This window comes from Sturnira hondurensis, unplaced genomic scaffold, assembly GCF_014824575.4.
Source record: "Sturnira hondurensis isolate 20B ecotype Veracruz unplaced genomic scaffold, ASM1482457v3 Scaffold0003801, whole genome shotgun sequence".
Classification (NCBI taxonomy): Eukaryota; Metazoa; Chordata; class Mammalia; order Chiroptera; family Phyllostomidae; genus Sturnira; species Sturnira hondurensis.
The window spans coordinates 4,471,062-4,483,853 of record NW_028076432.1 but is presented as its reverse complement, the minus strand read 5'-3'; the positions used below and the strand labels follow the sequence as shown (position 1 = coordinate 4,483,853).

The following is a 12,792-nucleotide window of genomic DNA, read 5'->3' as shown; positions in this document are numbered from 1 at the left end:
GCCAGGAAGACAGTTGCAGAAACCTTGGGAGACATACTCACTTCCTCTCGGACGCTTATCATATGAATGAAAGCACTCTTAGCAGAGCAGATTTTACAGGTTTATCAGCAAGTGTTTGTGATGCCAGATTTTTCCCCAGGATATGCTCTAGAAAGGCAAGGAGCTGCACCCCTCCCCAACAGGTATTCAGGCTTAAGGGGATTAGAGCCAGGAATCACTTCTCCCAGAGAACATGGTGACTCAGGCTTTGACAAAGCCCGGGGGAAGAGGGGTCGAGAGTCCATTGCTCTTTGTTGCAGCCCCCCAAGTTCTTCCATGAAAGCCTCCCAAGTGATCGAGTCTGGCTTAGGTTGCCCCCTGCTGTGAAGGGTGTAACCCATCATTGACTTCTGACCAAGCTTTGGGGACAGGGAGAGGAAACTGAGGCAGCATTTGCTACCAGAGACAAGCTTTGTCTCCTGTGGCTGGCACTCCAAAGGTCGTCCCTCACCCTTAGCCACAAGGGATCGAGATACAGTTCCTAGAACCAGGCAGAGTGGTCTACAACACAAGCCCATCCAGATTTCTGATCTACAGAACTAGGAGATAATCAATGTTGTGTTAAACTACTAAGTTTGTGGTGACTGTCTCTCATCAGTAAAAAACTAATACACTGACTTCTTCATCTTGTGCCATTCTCCTTCCTTTATTCACTCAGCTCAGCCACACTGGCCTCCTAGCTCCTCCTTTGCAATGCCAGTCAGTCTCCCACATCAGGGTCCCTGCATTGGCTCTTTCTGCTGGCTGAACTGCCTTTCCTGCAGATGCCCATATGACTAGTTTCCTCACCTCTCCATCTTTCCTCAGATGTCACTCTCTCAGTGAATCCTACCCAGGCCCACCCCTGCCACAGCCCATCCTTCTAACACAGCTCTGCCTTTTTTTTTTCCTTCCAAAATATTTATTGTCTTCTAACCCACAACATAACAAACTTATTTATTGTACCTCTTGCTTATTAGTGGTCTACATAGATGAGAATGTAAATCCTGTAAGGGCAGGGATATTTGTTTTGCTTATAAACTTTCTGAGCACCAGAAATATTTCCTGGCATAGTAGATGCTTGCAAACTATTTGCAGAATGAAACTAATCAACTCTATGTCAAGTTACATCATACTATCACATAACAAGGTGTGATGTGCTTTGTATACCCTAACTCATAATAAGGCTAAATATCGATTTAATGCATCTCTTTATGCATGAAAATGTGGCAGCATATAACAGATTCTTTTTGTGGTCATTAGTATAGAAATACATTGGATGGTTGTTTGTCATTCTTACATCTTAAGACAGGAAAATAGGCCCTGGCTGGTGTAGCTCAGTGGATTGAGCTCAGACCTGCCAACCACATGATCACAGTTCGATTCCCAGTCAGGGCACATGCCTGGGCTGCAGGCCAGTTCCCGGCAGGGGCCAGTTCCGAGTGGGAGATGCACGAGAGGCAACCATACATTGATGTTTCTCTTCCTCTCTCCTTCTCTTTCCCTCTAAAGATAAATAAATAAAATATTTTTTAAAAGACAGGAAAATAGAAGAACTTTAATGATTGAGACAAAGATACTTGAAAGAGGAGGTAGGTGATACAAAAGGAACACTGGTCAAATCTGAGGCTTAAGAATTGACCTTTCTTAAAACTACTGATAAAGTAAATAGAACTAGGTGCCTTCTAAGATCCCTCATGATCCCATATTCCATAATTTTATGGCCTCTCTACAAACACAGTGAACTGTTGGCTCGAGGTTTGATCTCTCATCTTTTTTACTGATGACCCTCAAATCTGCACTTGCTGTCCTCACTAAGGACCCAAATTCCTATCCTTGTGTCCATCTGCTTCCAAACATCTCCATGTGGATGGTCCAGGACACCTGAAACTGAACATGTCAAAATCATATTCACCTTCATGACCCTGGATTTCACTCCCTTCCTGCTTTTGTGATTTGCTTAGATGTTCTTACTCCTCCTCCAATGCCTGAGTCCTCCTCTGAGCCCATTGGTTCTCTCCCCAAATTTCCTCTCTCATGTATGTTTTTTTTTTCATTATTGCTGTAGTCACCCTTCTTTGGGGTGTCACTTCCTGAAACCTGGATTACTTGTTTTCTCCTTCCATCCTCTCTGTACATCCCTCTCCAACAGTCCTATACACAACAATTGCTTAATCTTTCTAAAACAGATTTAAGTATTCTTGGTACCTTGAAGTCTTCCAGTGAGTCCCCACTGCCTGCAGAGTAAGCTTTAATTCACTCTGTGAGATCTCTCATGTCTGGCCTATCCAAACCAGTCTCTTGCCCCGCCAGTTTTCACCCTCTTTTTTGGATACATCCACCTTGCCTAGTACTATGGTGGTGTTTTAAGCAAAGGTAAAGTAGTAGAAGTGGAAGTAAGGCTACTTTAAGAAAATGTTTTGGAATTAAGGAAAGGCTTTGCATGGTATTTTGGCACTTGTTCCAGTGAGGAATTCATCATCTTCCCTGAGAGCAGCATCTTCCTTGAAGCACAGCGCTCTCTTACTTTGGGAAGCCATTGTCCTGGGTACTGAGTTGCTGGTATCATACACCCCAATGAAAGTAAAGCAATCCAAGTCTCGATTGGGTCACCCTGTGAGCTGTGTTCTCTGCTTGTTTCTGCAGGGAGCCCCGCAAGGTGGTCCTGCACAAAGGCTCCACAGGCCTGGGCTTCAACATCGTAGGTGGGGAAGACGGAGAAGGTATTTTCGTGTCCTTCATTCTGGCCGGTGGACCAGCAGATCTGAGTGGGGAGCTCCAGAGAGGAGACCAGATCCTATCCGTGAGTATTTCTCCTTAATCTTCTTTCTCACCATTCAAGAAAAAATTCACTTTTAGTTATGACTCCAAACACACCTGCATTAAAAGGAAAACTGATGAGATAATTACGGCTTCAGGTGCACATTGCAGCTGAAATGGTGTTCAGGTGCTTGGTGTTTGTTACTTCCTTAGATTCAGGTAAAGGTGCCAGTGTTTTTATTTAGATTTTCTGAGATATACACGCATTCAGTTGAACATTGAGAAGCATACCTATCTAAGGTATATTACTTATTTTTTAATGCAAATATTTTTCCAAATCCAGATTTTATTCTAAAAACCACAGCTTTATACTGTGTATATTTTTTTCCATAAACTATGTAAGAAAATTTATAATGCCCTCACTGGTGTGGCTCAGTGGATTGAGTGAACCTTTGGACCAAAAGATCAGTGGTTCAATTCTCAGTCAGGGCACATGCCTGGGTTGCAGACCAGGTCCTTAACTGGGGGCATGCAAGAGGCAACCAGTAGATGTATCTCTCACACACAGCTATTTTTCTCCCTTTCTTTCTCCCTCCCTTCCCCTCTCTCTGAAAAATAAAATAAAATCTTTTTAAAAAAATGCATAATGTAATGTTATACAGAACCTGGTGGCATTGAAAAGTGGTAGCAGCATCACCATTTACCTAAATGAAAGAATTACCAACAACAAGTTACTGAGCACCTATTATTTACCAAGAACTTTATAAAAGCAATTTTTAATTCTCACAATCATCCTGCAAGGTATTCCCCCTGTTCAGATGAAGAGAATAGGGTTCAGAGAGGTTAAAGAACTTGTCAAAGTTTACCTAACATGAGAGAGTCGAGGCTGAACTTTAAATATTCAGTTCTACTACCCATCATGTCCACCCTCCCTCCTTCATGTCTTTTCTCCATTTTTCCTTTTTTTCTTCTTCTCCACTTTCTCCTAGTCAAATATTTATTGACTGTTTTTTTCCACCGTCTCCCTCATCTAAACTTCACAATAGGCAGTTAAATCCGTTGTGAGTGTTCATGTCTACACTGAAATTTTGGTAATCATGCAACTAATAATGGGGAATTACATAAAGAGCCTAGTTCTTATGACTGAGGTTATGGTGCATAATTCAGTGAGGAACTTAGTGTGTGGTGTTCATTGTGTACTTAGTACTTTGTTTTGTAGCTATGATTTAGAGCTGGAATTTTCTAAGTAACCTTGTATTTGTCAGCCATTATCCCATCCCTGCCCCAAACACACACTCGATTTACCCATATAACATAGTCAGTGGACCTGAGAAAAGTGTTCAGCGATCATGCCTTGTGTGTTCCCATGGTTCTCCCACTCATGCATGCTCCACCCACTCGTCTGCTAGCAGATGACTGGAAGGATTCAGTGTGGCAGGAACAAGGAAAGGTACCAACCTTGCTCTGCCGTTCAAGAGTTGCACGTCACCCCTTCCACTACTTCCCCCATCTACTTCTATACTCAAATGATATGTAAGCTACAACTATAAGGTTTAATATATGCTATTAAACTTGATTGCCTATATATTTTTATGTCTTGCTTTATCTACTAGTGGTAAAAATTCCCTTAAAAACAAATTTTCTATCTTACATATATATGATTTTGTATCCTTGACATTCCTGGCACATAGCAATGTCTCAAAGTAATGTTTACTGAATGAAAAAGATAAGTATTGAAGACATATGATATGATGCCTGAGAGATTAATCTGACTCTAAAATTCTGTCTAGAACCTGCTAATACATCCTTGTCTTCCTGACTCAAAACCTGTAGACCTGGGGTCCACGCTGTCCTCTGTTCACAACCAACATTCAGTTCACGTTGTCAGAGTGTTTTCCCAGACACAGAGCACTTTCCCAGGCATTAATCTGAGGGATCTTAAATTCTAAGTGTCAAGATAGGTTATTGTCACTCTCACTTTCCGCACCAGGAACGGAGACTCAGAAAGGCCAAATGATTTGTTCAAAGCTCCACAGCTACTGAATGTGATGTTGAACTCAAAATGAGGTGTTCCTGACCCAAAATCAGTGTTCTTTCTCCCTACAGCACAATCTCTCTCCCAAACCTGTCAGTGGTCTCATTCAGCATCTTCTTAGGACCCTCTGCTGTGTATACACACACTCAGGAGCATGCAGAACTAGAAAGAGCTAATATTTACATGGTACCTTGAAGTCCATCACTATTATGACTACCAGTCCTGGAACGACCCTATTCTGCTCGGGCTTGTTGTGCTCATTTTAATGTTGAGGAAAATTGAGGCGCAGATATGACATTAGACTCTAACTCTGTTTAAGTGAGAAATCCACTGAGCTATAGGTTTTATTCATTTTAATCTCAATGTATGTGTTAGAAAAAGGAATGAGCTAATGATCTTTTTATGGCTCAACAAAGAAAACTCACAAGTATCTCTACTTTTCAAAAGTAGATGTATCCATTTAAATATTACTGCCAAGACCACATTGTAAATAAAGCAACCAATTGGAATTAAATAGTCTTCTCACAAGTTACAATTCACTGAACAAAACAACAGTCTCTGAAGTTCAGATATAGCCTTTTTTGAGTAAAACATTTGCAAGGAATAGTTCAATAATAAAACTGTTAACTGCTGTTTTGAAACTTAAAACAAAGAGAGAATTTTCTCCCTTCCTAGTTTTCAAAACTGTATTTAAACTGTAGCTAGAAAGTAGCTAGATTCAAGGTTCAGCATTGGAATTTTGCTGGTTAACACTGTGAGAAAAGAATAAACAGGTTTGAGAAGCTCAAATATTACAATATGAAAAGAAAACTGTTGGAATCAAATTATTAACCATGGGATATGGAGGAAAAATATTCTGTATCTACAGCTTACACTGGGCATATTAGGACAANAGTAAAACATTTGCAAGGAATAGTTCAATAATAAAACTGTTAACTGCTGTTTTGAAACTTAAAACAAACAGAGAATTTTCTCCCTTCCTAGTTTTCAAAAATGTATTTAAACCGTAGCTAGAAAGTAGCTAGATTCAAGGTTCAGCATTGGAATTTTGCTGGTTAACACTGTGAGAAAAGAATAAACAGGTTTGAGAAGCTCAAATATTACAATATGAAAAGAAAACTGTTGGAATCAAATTATTAACCATGGGATATGGAGGAAAAATATTCTGTATCTACAGCTTACACTGGGCATATTAGGACAAGCTACGCCTTCCGGGAAAACACAAGAACAAAAACCATAATATTCAAGTTAAATAAAATTTTAATACATATTACTAAGTCATATAAGATTCATTTGCAAGCAGGTTATGCTAGCAGTAATGTAGAGAAGAAAAATAGAATCTTCAGGGAGGGTAAGTCTCTGCTCTCAGTTGGTCATTACAGAGAAGGAACATGTAATAGACAATTACCTTTCTGATCTCGGCATAATGCCCACTCCTATTTTCCAGAATTATTCTCCCACACAGACTATAGAATCTTCCTAGATTATTTACTTTACTAATGGCTTACTATGTGAGAGGTTCTTACTAGGATCTAAAATCTCAAAAATAAGTGAGATAAATATCCTCAAAATGTTCACAGCCTAAATGCAGATATATCCATATTATCTAACGTGTGTGAGTATATAGATGTAGGTATATGGTAGATATAGATGGAATACTGAGGAAAGGGACAAAACACTTAGAACAGAGCATGTCATAGTGTAAGTAATCAATCCTGCTATTTCTACTAACAACTGCATTGAGAATGTGTCTATTTTTTTTGTTTTTCAACATTTTTGTTGTTGTTCAAGTACAGTTTTCTGCCTTTTCCCTTCCATCATTCCCCACCACCCCAGCCTTCCCCACCTCCCTTTCCTGTCCACCCCCTCCCCCCCGCCCCTTGGTATTGTCCATATGTCCTTCCTAATTGTTCCTGTAAACCCTTCACCCTTTTCCCCTGAAATTCCCTCCCCTCTTCCCTCTGGTCACTGTCAGCCTGTTTTCAATTTCAATGTCTCTGGTTATAGTTTGCTTGCTTGTTCTTTATGTTGGTTAGGTTCCTGTTAAAAGGTGAGATCATATGGTATTTGACTTTCACTGCCTGGCTTATTTTACTCAGCATTATACTCTCCAGTTCTATCCATGCTGTCGCAAAGGGTAGGAGCCCCTTCTTTCTTTCTACTGCATAGAATTCCATTGTGTAAATGCACCATAGTTTTTTGATCAGTTCATTTACTGATGGGCACTTAGGTTACTTCCAGCACTTGACTATTGTAAAATGTGGTGCCATGGACATTGTGGTGCTATGGACATTGGGGTGGATTGGTGTTGTATCAGATATTTTTTAAAGAGTGTCAGATAACCGTGTATAAGGAAGGCCTCTTTAGGTAGCTTGAGCCATTCTTTCTTTGGGGCAAGGCTTGGACTACATCAGCATTTCCCAAAGTGTGAAGCAGCAGGGTTGTATTCTGTGTCTCTAAGAGAATGGTTTTCCTGATACCAAGTTTCTCCACTGAAACTTCTCAAAAACATTTGTTACTAGTGTGCATTGGGAATCTCCTTAGAGGCAAATAAAGTATGGTATTTTGCCATGTATAATGTGCGCTTTTTTGCCCAGATTTTTGAGGGAAATATAAAGAAGTGCATTATACATGGGTAGTGCCTGAAATACCTTGTAACTGTTCTTGTGTTTTGTAATTACTTGCTACATAAAATCTCTTGTACCATAATGTGTTCAAAAATAAATGCTAAAATTCTTTCATAGTACAAAAACAAGCACCTAAATACAAATAAATAAATAAATAATTGAATTAAAAATTAAAACGAAGGATTTTTCTCCTGAAAGTTTGGACCAAAAACATGGGTGTGCATTATACAAAGCAAAATACGGGATATATGGTTTCTTCCAAACAAATTTGACCACCAACCCCTCACATAAGGAGCACCTCACAGGACACCAGCAGTGGGAAATGCTTGCATAGATATTTTTATAGTTGCCCTAATTGACTGTTTTCCTACAGAGTAGTTGTCATATCTGCCTATAAAGAAAAGGCAACCAGCTTTTTATTATGTTTGAAGGTGATGGGCGCCATCTAGTGTTCATACACTCTCTAAACACCTATCACAGCCACGGAAGAAGGAGGTCTTACAACCAAGTAGTAGATTGTCCTCCACTCCCTGCTCACCATCAGAGCTAGGGAACTAAAGTACCAGTTAAGATGCTGAAAGATAAAGAAATCATCACCTGAGGCTACATGCCATACATGTATTGTGAGTGATCTTTTCTAAGTTCTCTTTTATGTATTGTGTTTTTCAGGGGTTTGTTGTAAAAAGTCTAATCCCATAATTGAACCTTCTGCTAGAGGTTTTCATAAAGGAGAATTTAGGGCATTCAGCATGCAATCACATTAACTAGTGCAGTTGTCTCCTCAGGCATTTCTCCTGCAGAGGAAAAGATGGAAATGCTTCTGTTATTATTTGTTTTGATGTTTTGTTATGAAAAAAAATGTGGAGCAGAGCACAGAGATAATACCCATATGGAGAGATTTTCTCCTCTCTCCCCAAGCAACTTTAGTTTATTCCTTCCTCCAGGGTTTAAACAAGATCACTCCAGCTGATCTTGCTACTCCAAAGCTCACTCTGGATAGACTGGGAATAGTTAACCAACATGATTAGGAATAAGTGTTATGAGAGGAGAAATGCTACAGCTATTTGGGTGAAAGAGACAATCAGTAATTGTGAATTTTTAACTTGAAATTGGAATTACATTGTGCATTTAGAGTGAGTAGAAATGAGTCACAGCAGACCTGGGTTTTTTATTAATTCTCAGGGTACCTAGCTATCTTCATGTTTGGAGCTAGACCTAGGAAAAAGACTGTATTTGCAACAGATCCTTACCGTCAAGCTATTTAAATAAAACTGGGTCCTATGTACACTATTCAACACCCTGGGGTACTGATTAAGTCAGGCTTACATTGTCACCTCACCTCAATTCTAAATCCCTTCTGGCATTATACCTCTGCCCCCTGCTTCCCCCCACAAAAGAAGAACGTCCCAGTTATTTCTCTGATTCCCTGACGTGATCCTCTTAGTAGCTTACAAAACCCACCCCTTTCAGTGACTGTGCCACTATGGGCCAAGTGCTTCCTCTCTGGCCCCGGTTCCTCCCTCATGAAGGAGCTTTGCTTACCCAGCTTTCGGTACTTGAGAGTTGCTGCTTAAGGGTCTCTTTCTGAAAGTTCCTGAAACCAGCACACCCTTAGATACCAGAGGGGCCTTGGGGGCCTCTGTAGAGACAAGGACAAGAGTATCTCCCCAGCTCCGTGTTGCTCTGTCACCTTGTTTCCAAAAGCACGACAGCTTCAACTAGAAGCCTCACTGAAGCAGCCTCTTTAACTTCTCTCCCCTCATCTTCCACACCGGAGCCCCCAGACTCCAGCAAAATGTCCACCCTGACCCCGAGAACAAGGATCAGTCCCAGCTCTCGTCATCCATGACCAGGAGGACATTTTTTCTGGTTGAGCTCCACCCGATCCACCCTCCCATACCCAGAAGAAGGGCAAGACTCAGAGACCAACACTAGGTTGAACACAGCAGTATATATGTGCAAACTGGAGTGATTCAACATCCATATTCAGGTTACGGGTAATTTCACAGCATCCCCCAAGAAAATGGGTAGACCTGTTCCCCCTGCCCAGCCTTGTCACCAAGGGCCTGTTTTATAGTGTTGCTCAAAGAGGCAGTATTTGCTGAAGGGAATACTGAACCCCTTTAGCTTAAAAGACATTACATAACATGGTTTCTTGTGCATTTCCACCCCGCGTCCCCTGCTCCTTCTCAACAAGATCTGAGAAATGTCAGGGTTCTGTATCAGCCAGGGCACCCAGCTACACAGCTTTGAAGTGAAATCTAAGGAAGCGGAGGAGACAACGTCGATGATGTTTTTGAAAAGGTGAAGATTTGTTACCCTAACTGGGACCAGTCCAAGTCAGGCTGCCTCCCCAACCACATGCCTGTTCCAGGCAGTGCTCTCCCCAAGGAACTTCACCCTCTACACTCCCTACTCTTCAGTCCCTGGCTTTTGACTCTCAATTGCGGAGCCCACTCACATTTCCCACTTTCCTGCCCTTGTCTTCCTGACTGACGCAGAGCTCCCAGCTGCCTGCTCATGGGAGTGATCTTTCTTCAGCCTTGGTGGCAGAGCCCGGCCATCCCGGCTGACCCCTGGCCCATTCTCCAGTGAGTAGGGGCTGGGCAGGTCCCGGCTCTGTCCTGTGAGTCCTTTATTTCTGTTTATTGCCCAAGATGTATAAACATCACCATTGCACACCAATGTCCAGTCTATGGGAAGAGCTTTTCTTAAGGGGCATTTCACAGACCTGGTAACAGGTGAAAACCCTTTTGTGGAAATATCACTTTGGGAATAGCTGGAACTGGTATCATCAAACTGAATTTCAGATTTTTGAATGTTCCTTTTAAAACCTGTCAATGGCTTTTCGTCATCCTTAAAGTCCAAAATTCTTGACAAGGCCTCTGAAGTTTGGTAGGGTTGGCCCGCACTTGGCTCATTGGCCTGCTATACACCACTTCCTCTACTCTCACTTGGGCCCCAGCCCCCCTGGCTTTTTCTGTTGTTCCAGTCAGGGGGGTATATTCAAAATATGTAGCAATTTGACACACACTATGGCACGTACAAGTTAGCACCAGCCTGTGACTGGCCACAGCGCAGAATTATGGGAGGTAGGTCCCTCCAGGTAGCCAGTGTTGTGGGTCATCTGGGAGGGTTTGGCACAACAGTTATTTACTGACAAGCCACGTGGACGTCTTTCACTGTTGTGACAAAAAGAATAGCTCATTGATGAGAGAGAACTCCCACCACATGCCAATGCATGCACTGAATTTCCTCAGCAAAGGAACTTAGAATGAATAAGGGCCTTCTATTACCTGAGAGGGACCTGAGAGGTCAGGCCCCACTTCAGAAGCGACACTGTTGTCTGGCAAGGACTGCGTAACACATGTCAAATGAATAAACTCAATAAGCTGTGTATGCACAGTGGGAAACCAAATTAGCAGTGCTCTTTTCCAGTTACATCCCTTAAGTACTGCTTGCTTAACATGTCACAAACAAATTATATATCACAACTTGTAGAGCTGCAGCAAAAATACTACGAGATTCCTATCCCATAGTATATGAAAATAACTAGAAAAAATGCATAAGAAAAAGGAGGCAAATGTCCAGATTTTCATTTAATTTTCTCACTTTGGATGCATTATTTAACTTCATTTTTCTTCAAGAAAAGTGTGAAGTGAAGGCGTGTGCACGCATATGTATATGCCTTATGCATATGTGTATATATGCATGTGTGTGTTCTGTCTGATGATAGCCCCACGGAAAGCCATTCATTTTAATCAGCAGGAATAACAAAGACAATGGGGGGATAGGATTGAATGTGGAAGGCGGAGGTGGGTAGGGGGAAGGAGAGTAATCGGGGGGCATCAGGACAACTATAATTGAGCAACAGTAAAAAAAAAGAGAAAAAATCAGCAGAAATATAAACAGAATCCTCTCCTCTCTGCCTTTAGAGATTGTGGGAGTAGAAAATTATGATGAAGTGAACCTAATTAGGTAGGACAGTTGGGAAGGAAGATCATGGTGTGGACGTAGCAATGGAAACTCTTAACATAATCAAAGCCAGGGTTGCTTGTAATTGGAAGTAGTAACAATTCCTGTTTGGCTTCAAATACAACCACTACAAATTTCCTGGGAATCTTTCCTGGATTCCACATTACCAAATAAGCACAAAAGGATTAATTCCACCAAACACCCTTATAGTCAATTCTGGACAAAATAACTTCGAATTCAGAGTGAGAAGGGAGAAAGGGTAAGAGATATTTAGTGTGGATTTCCTATGTGGTATGTGCTTCGCACAGTCTTACGTGTTATCTCATAGAGTAAAATCCAAGACTCAGAAAGTTTAAATAACTTGACCAAGACCACTATAGTTAGTAAAAGGTGAAGCTAGGACTAGACCCTCAGCGTGTCTGATTTCAAACTTATTATTTGCTTGAATTTCCAAGTTAGCCTCACAAGTTCTATCAAGTCCAATCATGCAACTCCCCTGCAGGATGTTATGATTTATAATAAGAAATAAATATTTGATCTTCATCCCCATTTCTGGCACAGAGCTCCTAAAACCCTTGAATTTTTTTAACTGAAGAGAGTGGCCAAGGTGTGTATGCAGTTATGCTAATGATGTAATGTGAGGACTATACCTAAGAATGGGGGCTGGTTGCCAGGGCACCCACATGAGGGTTGGAACTTTTAGTCCCAAACCTCAGACCTTCTGGGAGAGAATATGGGCTGGAGATTGAATCCATCACCTGTGGGCAATGATCTAATCAATTACGTCTATGCAATGAAGCCTTCGTAAAAACCCAACATGAGCATTACTTTGATCTATAGCCAGTCCATCAGAAGCACAAATGACAACTGGGACATGAACCTGGCATCTGAAACGGTCTAGGGGTAAGGGGTGGGTGGTCTTGTAGGACTGAGCCCTTAGCCTGTGTGATTTGATGCTATCTTTGGGCAGATAGTGTAAGAACTGACTTAAATTGTGGGAGGCCCAGCTGGTGTTGGAGAATTGCTTGTTAGTGCGGGGCAGCACCCCCTCCCCCACCACATGTTAGAGTAGGTGACTGTCTTTACTGTGCACAAACCCTTTCCACTCGTTCCTGCTGCCCTTTCATCCCTATTCCCTTTTCAGGTCTTAGAAGGTGTGCGATGTGCCTCCTTCCTGGCTGATCTCATGTCTCCCCAAGCTCCCTCTCACTCTCCATATCCTATCACGCTTCACGTGGTGCGTTCTCCCTGCTTCTGGGCAACAAGCTGATCTGTGTCGCTTGTCCTCCCTGGCCCTGCCCCTTGGCCGGGCTCCACTGTATACATCTTTCAGCCCGGGTCGAGACATTACTTCTTCATAAATATCCTTCTGGTCCC

General features: G+C 41.8%; 1 protein-coding gene across 13 annotated transcripts in view; it reads left to right on the top strand.

The window, feature by feature from the left end:
* Nucleotides 1-12,792, top strand: part of DLG2 (discs large MAGUK scaffold protein 2) — a 1,965,529-nt gene that overhangs the window by 1,599,756 nt on the left and 352,981 nt on the right. For all 13 annotated transcript variants that reach the window (XM_037042840.1, XM_037042852.1, XM_037042842.1 and 10 more), the window contains one exon: nt 2,665-2,821. In XM_037042840.1, coding sequence (XP_036898735.1) covers nt 2,665-2,821 — 157 coding nt within the window. The remainder of the gene's footprint in view (nt 1-2,664; nt 2,822-12,792) is intronic.